The 22,331-nt window shown below is 38.8% G+C and overlaps 1 protein-coding gene across 1 annotated transcript; it reads right to left on the bottom strand.

Annotated features, from left to right (window-relative positions):
• Positions 1–8,960: 8,960 nt before the first annotated feature.
• On the bottom strand, positions 8,961–12,472 carry LOC125187741. The gene is made up of 3 exons (XM_048084375.1): positions 12,143–12,472; positions 11,733–12,068; positions 8,961–9,371 (listed from the first exon to the last, which is right to left on the bottom strand). The coding sequence occupies exons 1-3, from the start codon at positions 12,294–12,296 to the stop codon at positions 9,001–9,003; spliced, it is 861 nt and encodes a 286-aa protein (XP_047940332.1). The 5' UTR covers positions 12,297–12,472; the 3' UTR covers positions 8,961–9,000.
• Positions 12,473–22,331: the final 9,859 nt, after the last annotated feature.

Raw genomic sequence — 22,331 nt, 5'->3', positions numbered from 1 at the left:
CATTTTCTCTGAGTCATGTATGTCCCGTACGCCTTCGTTTCTTAGGCCCAATAGGTAGAGTAAAGTTCTTCTGATCTATTAGACCCAATAGGTAGAGTAAAGTTCTTCTGATCTATTAGACCCAATAGGTAGAGTAAAGTTTCGCTTATCTCTCAGACCCAGTAGTTTTAAGTTCTCGACCCACAAAAATTGCGTGGCAGCAGCCAACCCCTTTCTTTTCCAAAACATCCACAAATGCAGTTTCGTAACACCTACTTCCTCGTGGGATCGATCCTTTACTTCCCTGTGCTAAGTTATAGTATAGTGGGTTGAGGTTTTTGAAAGGACAGAGTGCACCCAACGACCCCTTTCTGATAAGTTTCATGATCTTCTAGCCTCTGAAGTCTAGTCGAATCCTCTAGACCTTTTAGATCGAGCGACACATATTGCACTGCACGTCTACTCTAGTCCTGCTCAGATAATAACTACTCCTTCTTCTAGCTGCAAAATATTGTCCAAATTGATTCGTCACGAGTTTTAAGAAATAGGAAGAAAAATGAATAGAAAAAGTTAGTGGAATGTAGGTTCCACATTTATATATTAGTTTTATAATAAAATGTAAGTGCAATGAGTCAGTGGAAAGTAAGATCCAAATTGAAAAAAAAAACAAAGTGAACAACATTTCGCGGGCGGATCAAAATGGCAAAACTGGACAATATTTCAAGAAAACAAACTGGACGCAAGTAAAAGACATAATAATAATAAAAATAACGACACCCATGACATTCGATCATGGAAAATACATTCCAAGGAATTGACATTTGATTTGTGATAAGGCTAATTTCATGCATCGGTTATATGATGAAAAGTCACCATTTACTGGGTCTAACACATTGTTTAAGCCAGGTGTGTGAAGGAAATTCGCCAGGTCCAGGAATAATTGAAGGCAGTGGACCAGCGAAGGAAGGAGGCGAAAAGTGAGCAGAATCAAGGAAGAAAATGGCTAGACGAGGGGAGTCCAAAGCTGAGGGCAAAAAAGACTATTCACACAAAAGAGCCCCTGCTGGACCCACTTCCACGCCTATATAAGAAGGAGCATGCAACACACATGAAATAGACGATATAGTTCTCAGCTCACACACATACACACACTTGGGAAATGAGAATCTTGGGGTAGAATAGTGATTTCATCTTCGGGAAATTCTGTGCAACACCGTCCTCAAGGAGGGCGAAGATACAATCATTTACTTTTCAGCGTTTGTGTTTTGATTTTCTATCGAACTTCGCCGTTCGAAGTCGATTTGTTCGTTTTGCTACTTTCTGTTTATCTATGAATTTTATTTTATGTCATGATGGTGTTGATTCTGTGTTGATTTATGTTGATTCTATGTTTTGAGGAGTTTGTACCGGAGGTTAACTGTTGATCAAATTGTTGGATGTTTTGCGTACTTGATCTGGGAAATATGAGTTGATCTGTGGTTGTTGTTGTTGATCTGTGCAAAATCGGCGAATCTGTAGTTACGGAGATGATTTTGATCGGAGTTTGTCTCGGATGCTTGGATCCGGAGTGGATTTAGCATCCGAAGTGTGGATCTGAACAGGGGAACTGAATTGTGCATGGATTTGAATTTCTGCTTTCATTTTTTTTGCTTTACTTCATCTAGGAGATAGAGATCTGAGTTTTTGTTGGGTTTCTCGGCGTTTTTCTGACGTCCGATTTGTTGGTCGCCGTTGAGTTGCTAGCGTTGTTCTGTTTTCATCATGTTTCAGTTAAATTCCGATGATGCTTTGCGTTTTGTAGGTAGTTAGGCTTAGAGTTGGTTATTTTGTAGCTTTTTGGTAGTACACTTCTATTTTTGGAAAAAAATGGTCCTCACTGCATGCATCGAGTCTGTCTAGCTAGATTAGGTAGCGATATTACTAAATCTAGGAAGTTGATTTGAGATAGTGAAGATATAATGTCAATCTGTGTTACGTGGTTGTTTTCCTGTTCTTAGATCTAGATATAGTTAAATTTCTTTTCCTTTGTCTAGTATAAGTTCCTCAACCCAAATTTGCGTGGCAGCAGCCGTACCACCCAAAAAGCCCTTTAAATGCATGATTTCGCATCTGTCCTCGTGGGATCGATCCCTACTTCCCTATACTAATTCTAGTATACGCGGGTTGAGGATTTTGAAGTGATATACTGTGTGTCCAACGACCGAGATCTTTCAGCGTTCCGCGAGTTCCTAGACCTTGTGATCTAGTGGATTCTCTGGACCCAGGAAGCTTGATATTCCATATTGTGCACGCAGCAAAAAATATTTACCGTACTTCAAATGGCTCCGTTGCCGGGGATGGATGACGTTTGTTTCAATTGTGTTTAGATGGTTTTTGGTGTATATAGTTTAATTTCGTTCTGTTTCGTTGTTGTTGTTTCCAGTTTATGAACGCGGGCTCCCATTTCGGAAGTTGGGCTAATTCATCTGGGTCAGGAAACGCCCATTACAAGTGGCAGGTCAAGGAATCTACGTCCACTGTCACCACCAGATCAGGGTTAAGGACAGTAGATCCATTCCCATTCGAATCAGAAAGTGAGAAGGAGTGCAACTCATCGGGAGGAGAGGACCCGAAGTCGTCTACAGAAACAAAGCATTCCGAGACCGAGGGAGAGGAAGACGTAGATATGCCACACTTAGAGGATCCCGATCCGGAGATAGGTTCACTCACCGCGCATCTGGACGGCGAGCCCGCTCATGCCATAGTCTCGAACCAGCGCCGGAGGTCTATTGATATCAAGACAAATGTGCTAGGAGTTTTACCCACATTCTCTGGACGAAGGAATGAATGTCCTTACGAATTCCTAAACGAGTTTAAAAGTTGTGCAGTATCCAAAAGCGACCCAACGAGGCGACTGAGGAGGACTACCGTTTGCGTGCAGTCCCGTTTGCCCTTAAGGGGGAGGCTAATACTTGGCTGCCGAGGCCTCCCACCAGACTCGATCAACACATGGAAGGATTTCAAGCTGGAATTCCTGGATTATTTTTTCCCGTCCAACAAGACGAACGCCTTGAAGAAGGAGATCCAGGAGTGCAAGCAAGAAGTATGATGAGTCTCTGAGCTCTTATTGGTCCCGGTTCAAGGGACTGTTGGATGCTTGTCCGAACCACAGGATGATCGAGGCAGAGACTTACTATCTATTTTACGAAGGTGCAAACCCTGAATCAAAAGATTTGATGGATTCCTCGAGCGGGGAAAATTTTACCAAGAATAAAGCAAGTGAAGCCAGAGAAACTTTGGGGAGATTGATCGAGGCGAAGAAGGTCCATGATAACCCGCAGAGCATTATGAGAAGGGGATCGTCCAATGCAGTGACAGAGCAAGATGATAAGAAAGTGGAGGCCAGGATAGATAAGTTGGAGAAAACACTTTTGAATGCAATTGAGAAATGCAACCCTCATGCCCCACAAGAAAATGAGAAACCCCCGGGTCCAGAGGAAAGACAACTTCAACCTTATTACGGTCAACCCTGTGAAGGAGAGTACCAAGCCCAGGCGAATTCGATGGGGAGCTGGAATCCGGATGGAAGTTGGAATCAGGGAAGGCAAAAGGACGCCCCATGAAGAACTCACCCTAATTTTAGATGGACTGACAGCGATTCAAGTCAACCGCCTCCACTGCAGATCACAAATTATTCACACCCTCCAGAGAGGCAGTCCAACTGGTCAGGAAGGAATCAGGAGGGGTAGCAACAATTGGGATACAGGACTCAGGATCATACTAATTGGGGAAGCAGAAATCAGAACAATCCAGGGAGCTCCTATGTGCCACCACACTAGAGGAATAGCCAAGGAAATTATCAGAATTCCCAACCTAACCACCAAGGGAATCAAGGATCTAGCAACCAGTACAATAACCACCAATGGAATCAAGGGAATTATCGGCAGAACCAAGGACAGAACCAAGGTCAAGGGTCGAATTCGAATCAATTCAACCCCAGACCACCAAAGAGTTTGGATGACATGGTCCACGACCTAGTGAATTCGCAGCAGTTCATGCAGAATAACATGCATTCCAACAATGACGTGGTGCACAAATTGCAAGACGCCCAGTTGGAACACAAAGCGGCCATGGACATGATGGCAAACATGTACCTGCCTCCGATTTCTTTGAATGAGATGTGGGGAAATGAAGGAAAACTTCCTCGTCACAGTCAAGCCACCTCGACCGAGCAAACATTAGTCGATCACCTTGAGATCGTGGCAAAGGTTATGAAGTGACCGACGCTGGAAGATCGATGAAGACGCACCCGCACAGGCAAGTGAGGGGAAGGAGAGCCAAGTGTTTCACAAGGACAACTCTAGACCCAGAGAAGTTCATATTCAGGATGACCTCCAGAAGGGATATTTAGAGAGATCTTTACCTCGAGCAGCTGATCCATTTTTCTTAGATCCAGAGCCTGAGTTAGAAAGTAAGGGAGTGAGTAGGGGAACTGGCAAAACCCCAGCTGGGAGTTCCACAAATACGGTGAAGCGAGCAAAGCCGTTTCCATACCGAGGGGAAGCTAAGAAAAGAAGGATGATATAGAGGACCTCATGGATATTTTTAGCAAGCTGGAAATCAACTTGCCTTTCTTGCAAGCCCGAAGATCCCTGCTGAAAGTTCATCAAGGAATTCATGGGAAAAACAAGGGACGGAAAGTTTGGATGGGGGAGAATTTCTGCTATGATAAAGGGGATCCTTTAAAATCCAACCTAGAAATAAATTTGCCCCATGACCAAGTTTTTTTATTTTCTATATTAGTTTAATTTTTTTTTTTTTATCTTTTTATTTGTGTTTTTGATAATTATTATATGGTTTTTATTTCCCCCCTTACCCCGTCTTGGCTAAGGTGAGAATTTGTATTTTCAATGTTGTTTCCCACTTGCCATGCTCGGTCAAGTGTGAGAAGTTTGTTTTTTTAAGTTGCTTCCACCGTCCGGAAGGTAAGTTTTTTTGGGATATATTTGGTTTTTATTTGGTTTGACGCCTTTTTCCCCCCTTCACGATGATGGCTTGGGGAAAAACGGTAAAGTGGAAGGGGGGGAGAATGTTGATTTTTAAAATTTTAAAGAGTTTAAGTTAGGTTTTGTTGGTCGGGCGGTGAATATAATCGACAGTCCCCTTAGTGAAAATTAAGACGGGATGTATTTCAACGAACCCTTTTTCCTTTTAAATGAGCCAGGGATGGTAAAAACGATAAAGATGCCTTAGCTTCCCTTTTGTGAACCCCACTATAAGAGCGAGTTATGCCTTAAACATTTTGAGCTAACACGGGGAAATGGGGCCGCCCGAATCTTGGGAGAAGAGTCGAAGGAGAAAAAATGGGGGAAATTTGGGAGGGGTATAAGGGGAAAAGTGGGGAAAAAAAAAGGAAAAAAAAGAGAAAAAATGGAGGAAAAGCCCAAGTGGAAAAAAAAAAAGGGGTTAAGGGGGGCGAAGCCCAGGGAAAATTTTCAAGTGAGAGCAATGCAACCGACCTGGGAATAAAAGGGGAACGAAGTGTGAAAGGAGAAAACTCTCATCCCCGCGCTTCGGGTATGACAATAACTTAGAATTGGTCCTAACATCCCTGGAGGAATGGTGATCGGTGAACCCAACAATTGGGGAAGTAATAGGCCATCTGGAACTACCCATTGATTAGGGGGAAGAAGGGAAGGGCCAATTTGGAGAATGCCTTTGGTTTGCCCTTTAATCTTTGGGGATTCCCCTAAGATTTAAGCTGTTCAGCTTTGTTTTGTGTTTTTCGAAGTGTTTTGTCATTTTGGTTTTTGTTAGGTTAGAGTTGTGTTAAGTTAGAGTCGAAAAATCGGGCGGGATAACCATGCGTTGAAATTCGCCTTTTTTCTTTTTCGTCTTTTTTTCTTTAGGGAAAAATATGGTTTAAGTGTGGCGTTTTTATAAGGCTAATTTCATGCCGGGTTTTATGATGAAAAGTCACCATTTCGGGTCTAACACTTGTTTGCCGGGGTGTGAAGGAAATTGGGGTCGGGGTAAATTTAAGGGGGTGGACCAAAAAGGGAAAGGGGGAAAGGGGGACGAATCAAGGAAGAAAATGGCTAGACGGGGAGTGGGCAGGGCAAAAAAAAACTATTCACCAAAAGAGCCCCTTTGGGGCCCCACTTCCCCGCCATATATGGGGCATCCCCAGAAATAGACGATATATTTGGTACACACACACACACTTGGGGAAAAGAGAATTTGGGGTGAATGGATTTCATCTTGGGTGCAACACCGTCCCGGAGGGCGAAGATCAAACATTTCTTTTCGCGTTTGTGTTTTGATTTTTTCAATTCGGGTTAAATTTTGTTCATTTTGCTACTTTTTTATCTATGAATTTTTTTTTATGTCATGATGGTGTTGATTTTTGGTTTATTTATGTTGATTCTATGTTTTGAGGGTTTGGGAGGTTAAAGTTTCTAAATTGTTGGGTTTTTGCGTCTTGATCGGGGAAATGGGTTTATTGTGGGGTTTTGTTTTGATCTGGAGAATGGCGAATCCATTAGGAGATGATTTTTAGGGTTTTCTCGGTCTTGGGTCCGATGGTTACTCCAAGTGTGGATATGACGGGGAAGGAATTTATTTGAATTTCTTTTTTTTTTTCTTTACTTCATCTAGGAGAAAAATCGATATTACTAAATCTAGGAAGTTGATTTGAGATAGTGAAGATATAATGTCAATCTGTGTTACGTGGTTGTTTTCCTGTTCTTAGATCTAGATATAGTTAAATTTCTTTTCCTTTGTCTAGTATAAGTTCCTCAACCCAAATTTGCGTGGCAGCAGCCATACCACCCAAAAGCCCTTTAAATGCATGATTTCGCATCTGTCCTCGTGGGATCGATCCCTACTTCCCTGTACTAATTCTAGTATACGCGGGTTGAGGGTTTTGCAATGAAATATTGTGTGTCCAACGACCGAGATCTTTCAGCGTTCCGCGAGTTCCTAGACCTTGTGATCTAGTGGATTCTCTGGACCCAGGAAGCTTGATATTCCATATTGTGCACACACCCCATACTCTAATGACTAATTTAGCATTGCTAGGCTTTAAATCATTAAAGAATGTAAATTTCATGTTTTCAATTGTTTTCATGTGATAAAAACGCAATATTAGAAACATAATAATCAAACAAAAAAAATGCTTACAATAAACTCATGCTAATGTAACTATACTAATAAAAAGAATAATAACCATACTGAAAAAAAAACTTCCTTCTACAGATAATTCATGATACAGTGGGAGAATGTAATGATGAAGTAAATTAAAGCCATGAAATGGTAAGTGTTTTAATGTATAATTGATAAAGTAAGAGAGATGTAAAAAGAATAAGTGATTAGAATATTGTTAATGAATAAGACCCATCTCATTATAGAGAAATTTAGAATTAATAAAAAGGAGTGGACTATTTTAGACAGATAAAATGAAAAAAAAAAATGTTTATTTATTAACGAATAGCGTAGAAAATTATAGATTATAATTTCGAGCATTAAAATTATAATTTAAATAACAACTATAGGTTCTGTTTTGACTATTTTAGTGGCTGATAATTATTTCGTCCTACAAAGTAGCGCGCTTTTTACTTTTATGTGATGTCCCTCAAATTAGTACACTTATTTCTTTTATCATTTTTAACACTATTTTTTATTTTTTCCATACTTTTTCAATTTTACCACACACCGGTATTTTTTCCTCTCACAAACATGATGCCGACCGGAGTGAAAAGTGCTTTCTATTTAAAAAAAAAAGGGCTTTCTCAATTCTGCGTTAATAGTCATTTGTTTTCTGTAAAAAATTAAAAAATAAAATTTTGATATGTTAAGTGAAAAGAATAAAATATCAGAATAATAGAGTAAGAGAGTCAACGTACTACTCCGTCCCACTACATTGTTTAACTTGTAGTCTCTGGCAAATTTGAAGTTGAGTCGAAAAATCAATACAATGTGATGTCTTTCGTTTGTCTTCCATGTACAGTGATAGGCACAAGTTGGAACTTTTGAAACGCAATGTCTCCACACAAGCTTGACATAAATATCACTTTTCGTTTAATTAATACTACAGAGACATCCCTAAAAATAGGAGCATTTGAAACGGTAAAAATTTTATTGCAAAATTAGTAAAATAAGAGAGAGATAAAAAGAAAAATATGTAAGTGGAAAATGAATCTCACCTCATTCAAGACCTCATTCAAGAGAAAGAAATTTCCTGAAATAGAAAGTTTCTAATTTAATTTCGAGGACGGTTAAAAAAAAGAGTTTGTATTTATAAGGAAAGAGATAGTATTTCTTCATGCAATTTGGTGTTGATTCAGGCATAAAAACGTTTTGTTTTTTTTTTTTTCCCTCAAAATAGTTCTATTCATGATAGCTGTGTATGTATCCAGATCCTTTTTAGGGGTATATATCCTGATCTAATCAAGAAGGTCAAACACGAAGACATGATTATTCACACACTAACTAATATAGTTGGTCCAAAGCATTGCCGGGCCCAAGCCAATCATGTCAAAATTAAATTCCTAATCGTGTTTAAATTTCATAGTAATATATTTTGTCATCAATTTGTATGGTGAGTAAATATTATCCCAATTTACTTGTAAATCGTATAAGAAGAATTGCAGTTATAATCAGGGATGGGTGCATATGAGGATTACAAGGGGCAATTGCCTCAGCTGAAAAAAATTATTTATACTATTTTGATCATTAATTTTTAATTTTTTTTGAAATATCCTCTATATATGGCCCTTCTCTATTTCTTAAAATATCTTTATATATATTTTTGTCCCATCTGTATGGAATTCCTGGCTCCGTCCCTGGTCATAATAGTACAATAAAAGACAAAATACGTAGACAGTTAGTTGAATCGAGCACCCTTCCATTACTAAAAATCTGATTTGAGTGGCATATATTGTTTATCACCTATGTTAATTGCAAAAGCAAACTAAAAAATTCCTAGAATTTTATCATCAACGTTCAAATCATGCAAGTATGCAAATTGCATTGACAAATTACTTATGAAAAACAAAGCTTCCTTTTGCATGCCTCAAGAGGAAGTGGTGGAATAATGTAGGAAGATTTCAAATCTTTGACAAGCTCTTCAATCAACTCTCTGCACACATGATCTTGCACCACTAACCCTATTCTCCCAATTTCCCTCTTTTCACCCCATGCTATGTCATTGCACACTTCTTCTACGCTCTCAACCATAGCTCTGCTGCTCCAAGGCGGTGATGAGGCTGCCGCCGCCGCCCGCCGCCTCATCTCAAGTGATGATTCAATGATTGTGGATTTGGTCACTAGTCTTGCTATGGCCATGGCTTCCTCATCCTCTCCGGGCTTCTTTGTGGCTGTCGGCTTCCGATGTTGTGGAACCTGCACCTCTCCTGCAGGACAAACATCAATTTCATCATATTTTATTGCTTCCTCTGTCTCATGTTATTCGTATTATTTCCATTTCGCTTCGTTTCAAAATACTTACACTATTTCTATTTTAAGTAAGAATTGAGATATTTAATTAATATATTAATGTTAATTGAGTGTTCTCTAATTTAATTACACTAAAAAATCAATCCAAAATTTATGACCTAAAATAAAAAGGGTCCATAAAATAGGATGGAACATTTTTTTTTTCCATTTATCCACCGGCCCATGAAGGGTATGTTCATATGTTTCCACATTCTAAATAAATATTATTCATGTATCCAAAGATATGGAGTATTAGATATCATAATAGGTACGGTAAGTACTCGTTGTACACAATTAAATAAGTCACATATTGCATGTATACATTTTTTGGACTAATTAAATTAGAATAATTATGTCGATTCTAGAACTTAGGTCGTGATTTTGTCACTAACTTAACCTGAAAACATATTCTCCCCGTACATGATGAATAAATATAATAATATTTGAGCAATATTAATCATCAAATTATCGTAATAATGTTACTAAGATATTCCAACAATGGTAGTTAGGAGTACTATTTTTACCAACTTTAAGAACTAAATCACTAATGGTTATTACGTTTTAGATGTTGGCAATATGGAATCCAACACTATATTTTGCCTTTGATATTTTATTCTCTACATTTATGTACGATATAAAATGAGTATCATCTCCGTGATTGCACTAATTACGTGAAATGATGAATTAAAGAAGTAACCGTTGCATAAATTATGGAGTGGACAAAAGTGTGAAATAGATGAAAGTGGAGGAGTGGACCCAAAAATTATGTATATAAGAAACCAGAGAAAGTGGTGTGTCATTAAAAGCAAAAGTTCTAATCAACAATGATGTAACTTCTTTTCTTTACTGTTGGAACTGCACCCACACTCACTCATTCTGTTTTTACTTTATTTTTCCATTATTCACTTTTAATCTCCTTTGACTGCCTCATAACAAGTGTTATTTGCGATTATAGTATATTATTATGTATATTGTTTTAATTGAAGAGATATCAGTTTATAATATGTAAATGTGAGATGAGTTTTAAACAAGAGCCTTTCAAATAGTGCAGGACAACATAAAAATAAAACTTATGATGCAATAATGTAAATAGACCTCCTAATTATATCATAGTGCAGTATTAATGTGGTTCTAATTTCATACCAATAATTTGATTATTTGATAGTAGTAATTTTTAGTGTGAGAGGTCGAGTTTTTATGTTATGATGAAATATTGCACGCCTTCAAGATAACAATAGATTTATCCTCTGGTAAAGCTTAAAGCCCAAGTATCGTTGAGTATTTAATCCCCATCAAAAAAGAAAGGAAACAATTATAATATTTGATGCTACTAATTATAAATAGTTATATAATTGTTTGTTCTTATAATTTAGTCGCATAGTTCCCCCCTATTCGACTTACATATAGTCCATATTCTCATTACGTACCAATATCTCTGTATGTGGACTGTAGTTATTGTTCTATGTTCAATTCGTGTATGTATAATACTTTCCTCTGTCCCTCAATCCATATTTTAGTTTTTCATTTTTGTCTATCCCACATTAATTATCCATTATATTTTTATCATTTTCAATAGTGAGTCTAACATTCCACCAACTCATCACAATTATATTCTATATTTCAATCCACTTTCTATTACATTTTATAAAACTCGCATTGGATCAAAGCATGACACATATTGGAAAGGAGGAGTATATTAATATCAACATTTGCCTTGTAGGATTGGTTTCTCAAGACAGAGCATGGGTGTTCTACTTTGTACGTTACAAGATTATTCTGTTTATATTTAAATTGTTTTCTTCAACATCTATAAAACAACAAGAAAAAAAACATATAAGAATGACAATTTTGAATAGTGCATGTTACATTGTATTCCCTATATTTTTATATCGTTTCATGATTTCATTATGAATTTACATGGCTTATAATTATATGTAATTTTATTGAATGACAAAGAGAAATAACGATAATAGTACATATCATTCAATTTTTGGTTATACGCTCGACTCGAATAATCATGTTTTATTACGTCACGTTATATCTATGTTAATTCAATCATTTAATATTATATCATTTAATCATTAATTAATATAAATATGGAGTGTACAAACCAAGAATCATATCTTGTGTTCTGGATACACCAAAATTTTCTCCTTAATAATAAATTAATTGTATTGTTAATCTGAAGACCGGCGTAAAAAGAGTTCAGATAATTTTTACAATTAATTAGGAAGAAATTAATTATTTTCTTAAAAGTAGTGAAGAAAAAAGAGACTAACCTGTGGTGAGGGGCGAACAAGTTAACTCATCTGCCGGCTTCTCATCCGTACACATTTTGGTGCCACCATTCGCCGTCTGCACCGCCTTGATGATCCTCTTGAGCTCCTCCAAATCCTCGTTGCATTTCTCTAGAGCTTCCATCAGCCGCTGCCGCTTCTCTCTAATACTATTACTATCCTCCTCAATCCGCTTCGAATCCTCCACTCCCATCAGCCTCGCCACCACCGACGAATAATTCTCTACTCGTCGGATCTCCGGTGGAAGCGTCGGGCTCCTCACCACTTTAACTTCTCCCTCTGAATTTGTTGCTGCTTTCTTCTTCTCTTGCTTTTTACCTGAAAAATTATATTGTATTGGATTGTGTTGTGAAGAATCAAATTGCTACTAAAAATGAATGTCTAACTCTAACCAAATGTGAGGCGTCTGTTGGAATTTTGATACTTGGAGAAGAGGCGAATGATGCCGGACATGCACCCGATGGCTTTTGCATGCTGAGTTTCCGGTGTGGTGCAGGCGGCTTGTCGACGAGACGCTGAGAGTGAACTCTCTTGTCTCTTGAGCATTTTTGGCTAATTTTTTCCTAGAGAGAGAGAGAGGTAGATGCTAGTAGATCTTAGCTTTGGCTTTTACAGCATTCACATGAAGAAGGTGAGCCATCATTTATTTTTATGGCTAAGTTGCAAACATGGAGGGAGGAGTACTTAATGTTGGTTGAGCGATCGAATGTATTTTCCTTTTCTTCCTCTACAAAAGGATAAAAGAGAAGCACATATCTCCCTAACATTTTATTTAAGCACCTACCTTCTTCCACTCACACTAACTTTGTTACTTTTGCAAAATATTGAAAATAACTAATCACATTGACACTCCCAAGAATAGTAATTTCTTTTTTTTTTGGCATGTGTTTCCATTAACATTTTACAACTCATCCTTAATGATTTATTCCGTGGAAGTAGTTTTTGTAGTAATATCTTTTCATTGAATTTGTGATGAGAAATTAAATAGATTCGGTGAAGAATTTATTTAATATCTAAATATCTTTAAAGTAAATGAATAATATTTAAATACATACACGGAATTAAATTTTTCTATAAATTTCTAGATATCAACAGTTAATTAAAATATAAATTAAATTTTACAATCTACAACTATCGGACGATTGTTTATGTTTCTACACGTTGTATAACTCTTCAGTAAGAAACAAACATAATTGTCTCTCTTCTTCCTTTTTTTCCAAACGCATCGTTAACTCCTTCTACTTTAATTGTTTATTTCACTAAGTTCTTATACAAATTTTCAGTTTTAGTATATCCTTATACTTTTTATATTTGATATATTACAATCCCTATTTGACGGAACTGTTAACTTTTCTGTTATAAAATAACACATTATATATTAATTATTTAAATATACTCCACCTAATATCCTAGTTGGAAAATATGAACATAACATAAAAAAAATAAGACATTCCTTTTCATAGTAGTAGAGACATTTCTTTTCATCACGGAGATTGAGAAAAATGTGTGTAATATATTAAATAAAAAGATATTAAAGTATGAGAGAGGGAAAGTACATAAAAGAAAGTAGGAGAGTAGGGAAAAGTAAGTGAGAAGAAATGTGTTGACTTTTACTAAAAAGGAAATTGATTACTAAAAAGGAAATTGATTTCATCACTATAGAGCATACTAAAATAGCAAAATGACTCTACTATTATGGAATGGAAGGAGTATTAATTAAGCTAACACTACAATTCTTAAACAATAGATTGTACATTTCATCCAGATTATAAATACAAATTTTCTTCTGCAAGGAATCTAGTGCACTATTTTATTAATACTATAATCAACTATAAGTCGACATACTAATTATAATATAGCTTAATATTAAGTACAAGTATCATATCCGTTGAAATCGCTAGAAATATTCATTCTTATTCATTCAAAAAACTGTACAAGGATTAGAGCTTGTATAGACTAGGTTATCTCTATACATGGTAAACCTAATTTACATTTATTTGCATTCTATCTATGGTATGATTTGATTCCATATATCGTGCTCCTGATCTTGCGTGATTTCTTTCCAACACTCCCCCTCAAGTTAAGTAACAGGATTCCCGATACTTAACTTGCCTAGTACCTCTTGAAACGACTTTGAGTTCACCGCCTTTGTCAGAATATCCGCCAGTTGATCTTCGGACTTGACATATGGCATCTCAACTATCTTTGCTTCGATGTTCTCCTTTATGAAGTGCCTATCCACTTCCACATGTTTGGTTCGATCATGCTGTACCGGATTTTCCGAGATGCTGATTGCCGCCTTGTTATCACAAAAGAGTCTACACGGTTGGACTGGGCGAAGATCTAACCCGCTCATGAGTTTCCTTAGCCATAATATCTCTGTCAACCCACTTCTAATCCCTCGAAATTATGCCCCTGCACTAGAGAGTGCCACCACTTTTTGTTTCTTGCTCCTCCACGTAACAAGGTTACCTCCGACAAAGGTAAAATATCCTGCGGTTGACTTCCTGTCGTTTGGGTTCCCTGCCCTGTCGGCATCAGTAAATCCATGTATCTCCATGTGATTGTGTTTCTCGAATATGAGCCCGTGCTCAGCTGTCCCCTTCAAGTACCGAATAATTCTCAAGACTGCCTCCCAGTGTTCTTCTTGAGGTGCATGCATAAATTGACTCACCACTCCTACAGCATAGGCAATGTCCGGCCTTGTGTGGGAAAGGTAGATCAGTTTCCCAACTAGTCTCTGATATCTTCCTCTATCTGTCGGTTTACCTCCTTCCTTTATTTGCAATCCATGATTCTGAACCATCGGGGTGTCTGCTGGCTTGCAGTCTAGCATCCCAATCTCAGCTAGCAAGTCCAACACATACTTCCTCTGATTTATAAATATCCCCTTCTTCGACCGTAGGACTTCTATTCCCAGAAAATACTTCAAAAGACCCAAGTCTTTCATCTCAAATTCTTGAAACAAGTTCTTCTTTAGTTCGGCTATCTCATCTGTATCATCTCCTGTAATGATCATGTCGTCGACATATATAATGAAGCACGTGATCTTACCATCTTTCTTCTTTAAGAACAGAGTGTGGTCGGAAATGCTTTGTTTGTACCCATATTTCTTCATCACTTCGGTGAACCTTCCGAACCATGCACGTGGGGACTGCTTTAGCCCGCACAATGTCTTCTTCAGTTGGCAGATTTTCCCATCTTGAAATTCTTCTGTGAATCCAGGAGGAGGTTCCATATAAACTGGCTTTGGCAACTCTCCGTGAAGGAAGGCATTGGTCACGTCAAACTGATGAAGTGGCCAATCCTTATTTGCGGCAATCGAGAACAGAACTCTCATGGTGTTGATCTTTGCCACTGGAGAAAAGGTCTCATCATAGTCTATGCCATACGTCTGGGTGTACCCCTTTGCCACAAGTCGGGCTTTGTATCTTTCTATAGTACCATCTGGCCTTCTCTTAATAGTAAACACCCATCTGCACCCAACAGTCCTCACTCCGTCGGGTAGCTTCCCTTTCACCCACGTATTATTCTTCATTAATGCCTTCATCTCAGTAAACATAGCTTCTCTCCAGTGCTTAATCTTCATAGCTTCCTCGGCTGACTGTGGAATCTCTTCCTCCTCATACAATGCAGCCTCAAATGCTCGGGCCATTTTGGTTAAATTCCCTTGCACAAAATTTGCCACCCCATAGCGACTCTTCTTGCCAATCTTTTCTGGGGAGTATCGTTTCGGTGGTACTCCCCTTGTACTCCGATAGGGAAGTGTATACCGTCCTGTGTCTCCATCAATAACATTTTCCTCCTCTCGCCGTTTTGTGTCAATAGAGTCAGTGAAAACCGGTATAGAGCTGGGATCGGGTTCATGAATTACCTCGGATATCGTCGGAGGAGAATTCTGAGGTGGATGAGCTGACTCTTGTGGTGAGACCTGCTCGGCGGTAGTGACAACGGGTACTGGTGGGTCCTCAATCGAAGAGTTTGGAACTGGCACAACCCAACTTAGATAGTCCACTGTACTACCTGGATTATTCTCCCCCTGACTACTAAGGTGGGATTGGTGGTAAAAGAATTCGGTTTCCAAAAAATTGCAATTCATAGTGGTAGTGACCTTTTTGGTAAGAGGATCATAACATCGGTAACCCTTTTGGTTCAGCCCGTACCCTACGAAGACACATTTGGTAGCACAAGGTGATAGTTTGGATCTTTCATGTTTTGGGATATGGACGTAAATAGTACATCCAAAGACTTTGGGTAAGAGATTTAGGTGGTCTGGTATTTTGGCTAATTTGGATAGGATATCAAGTGGGGTTTTCATGCGAAGGATTTTAGTAGGTAGGCGGTTTATAAGATAGACAGAGGTAGCAATGGCTTCGGGCCAGAAATGTTTCAGGACTTTGGATTCGATCATTAGGGCTCGAGTCATTTCAAGAATGGTTCGGTTTTTTCTCTCGGCAACCCCGTTTTGTTCAGGTGTATAGGCACATGAAGTTTGGTGGATTACTCTTTTTTCTATGCAGAATTGGGTCATGGTATTGTTAACAAATTCTCTCCCATTGTCGGACCTAAGGGTTTTTTGCGCCGGTGTACCCCTCGCCTTCTGTCGCTCCTCCCACCACTCCGGATACCCCAATCGCTTGAAGCAGGTTTCCCATGTGTGTTTTTGCTTTCCACAGTGAGAACACCACATCTTGGAGGTGTCGGGGCGGTGGTTTCCTAGTCGGCCGGTGGCTGTGGTGGCGACGGGGCGCTGTGGTGGCCCGCTCCGGTGCGGTGGGCGGTTGCTCTGTGCGGCCAATCCGTGTCCAATCCCAAATGATGAATCGGCTTTCTCGCCGTCGGCATCTATGGTGGGTGTGGCGGACGTCTGTGGCATGATTCATCGTCGAGCAGCCTCCGTCTTTACACACCCGTAGGTAGCCTCCACTGATGGGTAGGGATCTTCCTTTAGAATCTCTCGTCTGATTGAATCATACTCCTGATTCAACCCTGTTAAGAACTTTACCAAGCGCTTCTCGTTCGAATGTACCCTGTACTGGTCGATTCCCTTGTCGCAGCAAGTAACGGGCTGCTTCTGGCAGCGATCTATATTGATCCACAGTCCGTGGATCCTCCGATAATATGTCTCTAAATCCAGGTCTCCTTGTCTGATTGCAATTACTTTCTCCTCTAGATCGTAAATCAAATACTTATCTGCTTTGTTTTCGTATGTCACGGCGAGGCTATCCCACAACGCCTTTGATGTTTGGTGGTGCGCAAAATCGGAGATGATGTCGTCCTCGATGTTATCTACGATCCAGGAGAACATGATGAGATCGTTCTCCTCCCATTCCTCAAAGCCCTTGCTCCCGGGGCTTGGTGGTTCGTTTCTGATATAGGAATAAGCCCCTCGGCCTCCTATCTTTACCTTGATCAATCTTGACCATAAGGGGTAGTTTCTCCCATTCAGTTTGAATGCTACCGTGATACTCTTACTGTTTCTCAAGCTTTTCGTCTGATCTGGATTAGGTTTGGTCTCCTCCTCTGTATCTGACATTTTTTTGGCTGTAGGGTTCGATTTCTGGACTTAATTTTGGCTGAAAAAAGGTCGAGAATGGTATTTTGGCTATGATGAAACTTTTCTGAGCCTAGGATCGTTTTTTCTGCTCTGAGGCCATGTTGAAATAAGTAGAAATATTCATTCTTATTCATTCAAAAAACTGTACAAGGACAGAGCTTATATAGACTAGGTTATCTCTATACATGGTAAACCTAATTTACATTTATTTGCATTCTATCTATGGTATGATTTGATTCCATATATCGTGCTCCTGATCTTGCGTGATCTCGCGTGATTTCTTTCCAACAATATCCACATAGGTTATTGTAATCTAAGTATCGCAACTTAGGATCTCTTACAGTGACTATAATATAAATTATTGGTGGGTGTTTCATTACCTGAATAACAAAAGGATGAATTGATAAAAAAGAATGTCTGCCATGAAACACTCAAACAAATGAATCATCATGTACGTAGGACCTATCACTCAACCAAAGATTACACGTTTTTTTAATAATTAAATCAATTGAATATATGGAACACATGTTACAAAATTAATCTAGGAGTATTCCAAAGAGTAACAAAGACCACTTGGGCAGACCCCAAGGGCTATCAAACAAGGAATAGTATAAATGGCAAGAGCCTTAGAAAACGTCCCAAGATGATGCTACTCACAAACCCTAAGAAGAAAGGGTCGGGCCTCGTTAAAATCTTTTGGAATCAAAAGCCCAAAGAGAAAAAAGATCCCAAAGGAAAAAGAGTACCCAAGTGAGTAGTACCATAAGACTGTCCAAGATTATGAGACTGGCATTAGGTATCCAATCTGGCTTCCTTCCTTCTCACTTATCCGACAGATGGTGTAAGACTTGAAAGACTAGTCTAGCCCCTCAAACGGCTTCCCATCAATGATATGACCATAGCGTGCTTTAGAAATGAAGTTGACCAAGGCCATAAGAGCAATCCTCACCGCTTTATGCACAATAGTAGATCCAGTTTTACCCCTTTCCATCACTTGATCGTGTTCTTGATAGTAGTAACTCTTCTTCTTCTTCTTCTTCTTCTTCTTCTTCTTCTTCTTCTTCTTCTTCTTCTTCTTCGCAGGTTAATCCAAAATCTGACCTCCTCCCAAACTTTCTTAGTTTTAGATGACTTGAAGAAGAGATGTTGAACTGACTCCTCATGTGTTGAAAGATTGCACAAGTTTTGTCAATGGTCACCTAATTGATACAATCACGTGTCTGTAATCTTCCTCGAAGGGCAATCTAGGAGATGAAATCATTCCACACAAATTTTGATCAAAATCTTCATTCCCCTTTTGGTCTGAACCACATTCATACGCTTCTTGTGTGACTTTTGGATTGTTCCATTTGGTCAACAAATAAGCAACATCCTCTCTTGAACACCTAAGAACATGTCATCACAGATTGAGATAATATGCTTAATGAGCTGCGAGTCCTGCTTCACCGTAGGTTGTCATTCCCAAAAGTTTGCATTATGAATGATCCACATAAGAACTCATTGGATCCGCAGTGTGTCCTTCTTGGAAAACAGGTTCTAGAGTATCTTTTCATGAAGGGTAGTATTCAACATATCCAAGTCCTGAAGGCTAAGTCCACCCTCTTCCTTTGGTAAACAAATGTCTTTCATGCAACATTCGCATTCTTCGACCCCAGAAGGATATGTCTTGCAATCACCACAATCATGGTGTTAACCGTTCTTGGGATAGGGAAAACTTAAAGCAAATATGCCTTCACCCCCTATAGACAAGATTTAGGGTTTAGGTCGTTGCCAGCTTGTCGATCAATTGGGAAGAGTCTGCAGTGTTAAGAAAAGTGGGTGGAAAAAAGTTAGTGGAATAGGAATCCCACTTATATATATTAGTTTTAAATGAAATATGAGTGGAATGAGTTAGTGTAAGGTGGGACCCTATTACCATGTATGGTAAAAGTGAACCAAGACTCCTATTCGTGGACAGACTAAAATGGAAAAAACGGGACTCCTATTCACGGATGGATGGAGTAAGTGTTATTTATATGGGATTCAAAGAAGATATACGTGTCTAAAATGATCCAAAGTGAAGTGATTATCTCAAAAACTATATATTGTGTTGGTTGATGAAATAAAGTGATAGAATTGATAGAATTAATTACTATATTTGCACTATATTGGGATAAGATTACTTTACTTGACAAGTATTATATTATTATTTGAAAGTGCAACTTGTTTATATAATTATGCTGGTTCTATCATTTCTATGATTCGACAAATTTATTTGGTGGCGAATATTTTGTGGTTGACAGGTTGCTAATATACTAACGATGAAAGTATAATTTTATTTATATAATTATGTTTGTTATATGATTTGACAGAATTGATATTATGTGAAGTGGTATATAAATTGATATAAGATTAGGAGATATAATATAAATAGATGTGGTATGACTTTCTAGGTAACAACGTTATTACTGTGTGACAGTGTTATCGATGGAAATCTTAAGGATTATATTTAGGAATGCGGTTACACTACGAGCTTAAGCTCACCTCCCTTTCTCTTCCCTTTTGCAGAGTATAGTGGCGAGAGATGTTGCTAGATGGACAGTTGTGCGCACTGCCTCTTTTGTCGAGAAAGTTAAAGTGGTGTGTACATGACATGTTTAGTTGAGGATTTATAGATATGTATAGTCGATAGTTTTCTTTGTTGTAGCAAGTTGCTAATTGTTTAATAGTGTGTTAGTTGCTACCAAAAAAAGTACACAGTAAAAAGACTTAATCGTAATAAAAGGTTGAGCGTATCGAAATGTGACACCAATTATTTGGTTTAATAGATCGAGTAAGGGGTGTTACATGGATGGCTTGTTCTTCCACTTTCCGAACGTCCAGATCCACCGTCTGAGGGATCCAGATAAGGGGATGTATCTTGCTACGAACATCTGTATATTTGTATCTTCTATCTTTGTCTCAATGAAACCCATGACTTCAACTTTATTAAACTTGATAAAGTACACAACAACAGGTTATCTACGGGATTGTTGTAGTCCCCTAACATTCCATGTTGTCACAATCATTGAGACAGGTCAGCGTTTAACGACGACGCGACTTTTGGACGGGCTGAGCATAACGAAGAGCGGTTCTCGACTGATTTACTCTCTTAGTTTCTCCGGATCTTCATAATAATTTTGGCCACGGTTGCACGACCGTTGTCTCGCTGGATGTGTCTCAGCTGGATCATGATTCGGCCCAAGATCCTTTGGGGGCACACCACTTGCACTAGTGATGCACTATTTATTAGCAATAAAAATACATGCAAGTATACATGGTAGATCTAGTATAGCTAAAGGTCAGTACCGGGTTGTCGAACACGGGGAATAATATCACCGACTGGCTACCTTCTACTAAGCTTCTTTTACTATTTGGAGAAACAATAGGTTTTGAAAAACTTTTGAAAACAAGAATACTGAAAGCGGTAAATATCATATTGCAACACAAACTAGAGGTAAAATATATGAGATAAGAGAAGTCCAGGGATGTGCAATCACAATTATGATTATACAAATTGCAACTACAACACCCTAGCACAGTTTATACTTCGATAGAACAAGTCACATAATTTATGCCCATGCGGTACAAGCGTAGATTACTAACACTAGGGTTGTCAATCCTAGATTTATAACTCCTAAAAGCACCAAAGACCCTTGAAAAGTCCTCATTCTCAATTAAAAGTGCCGTTTTAAGGGAAGCTAATTGTAGTGTCTATTAAGTGGATCTAACTCGCCAACCTTCTTTTACGATTATGTAGCAAGTTATATTAAATCATCATCGAATGTGTCACTCAAACATGCAGTATTACGGAACAACTTAAGGAAGAAACGAAGTAAAAATAAAACGGATATTAAATAGAAAAAGGAATTGTATAAACCAATAAGAGTTACTAAGACATCTCTAAAATCCTATGAATTTAGTTACACATGAAAGAATAATCTAAAAATATAGTTTGAAGGGAAAGCAATGTAAAAATAAGAACTAAAGCGATAAAACCCAAAGGTAGAATCCTATAGCCTTGATCTTCACTTGAATCCGTCTTCAACCTCTTGCACAACGAAGATCTCCCAAATATTATGCTCTAGAATTGTGAGGCAAAAAGTGGATATGAATGAAGAGGGTTTAGTGGGTATATATAGGGGAAATTCGAATCCTAAGGATATAAGGAAAAGGTTGCTAATTTTGGTAAAATCTGGAGAAAATCTAGGTCATAACATGCGCCGCGTTTTCGCAGCGGACCGCTGCACCTTGGCCAGCGGTCGCTGTGCATTGCCCGTAGCTTCTGCCCATTTGTGTAGCGGTCGCTGCACGAGTTGTAGCGGCCGTTGCAATTTAGTTCAGTGGCTTCAGGATCTTCTCGAGCGGTCGCTGCGCACTGCCCAGCGGTCGCTGGGCGTCTTCAGATTTTTAGCACAACTTTCTACGGAGCGGACCGCTATAGGTGTAGCGGTCGCTATAGCCCAGCAGTCGCTGCGACACACGCAGCGGGCCGCTGGACGTCTTAAACGCTCCAGACTTCCATCTTCGACTTTTTCCTATCTTTTTAGCTTAAATATGCACAATTCTCACAAAACATGTCAAAATACCAAAATAGTTAAAACATGTAAAATATGGACATCAATTGCGATTTAGACATTGAAAACAGACCAATTAAGGGCCTTAAAACAGTGCAAAATCCGAGCGTATCAACTAGTAACAACAACCTTACCCAAGTAGGACCAGGCCTTTCGGCTTATGGCCTGAACCACGCGCAACGACAACTTGGAGTGGTGGAAAAGCCCGTAGATCAGTGGCAATTGAATCCAATCGTCCCACACCTGGTGCTTCAGATAACTGATTCATCGGCCCAAGATCGGGTTATCTAGTCGTTTTCCCGGCCTTTTCTACTTCAGAGTCTTCCACTCATAGCCCATTAGATTCTTGGGGCAAGTTGTCGATCAAAATAGGGGACAAAACATCACCAACTGGAAAAACAACATTGTCCCCCTTGTCCTTGCCTGAAC

The sequence above is a fragment of the Salvia hispanica genome, chromosome 5 (assembly GCF_023119035.1).
Source record: "Salvia hispanica cultivar TCC Black 2014 chromosome 5, UniMelb_Shisp_WGS_1.0, whole genome shotgun sequence".
Taxonomy (NCBI): Eukaryota; Viridiplantae; Streptophyta; class Magnoliopsida; order Lamiales; family Lamiaceae; genus Salvia; species Salvia hispanica.
This window is presented reverse-complemented; position numbering and strand designations above follow the sequence as displayed.

What these genes read in the sequence shown, in the direction of transcription:
- LOC125187741 (XM_048084375.1), bottom strand. Translation starts at nt 12,296, where the DNA reads ATGCTCAAGAGACAAGAGAGTTCACTCTCAGCGTCTCGTCGACAAGCC. An exon ending in CAACAGACGCCTCACATTTG is followed by an intron (nt 12,069 to 12,142) that starts GTTAGAGTTAGA and finishes ATAATTTTTCAG; the next exon opens with GTAAAAAGCAAGAGAAGAAG. An exon ending in TTGTTCGCCCCTCACCACAG is followed by an intron (nt 9,372 to 11,732) that starts GTTAGTCTCTTT and finishes TTTGTCCTGCAG; the next exon opens with GAGAGGTGCAGGTTCCACAA.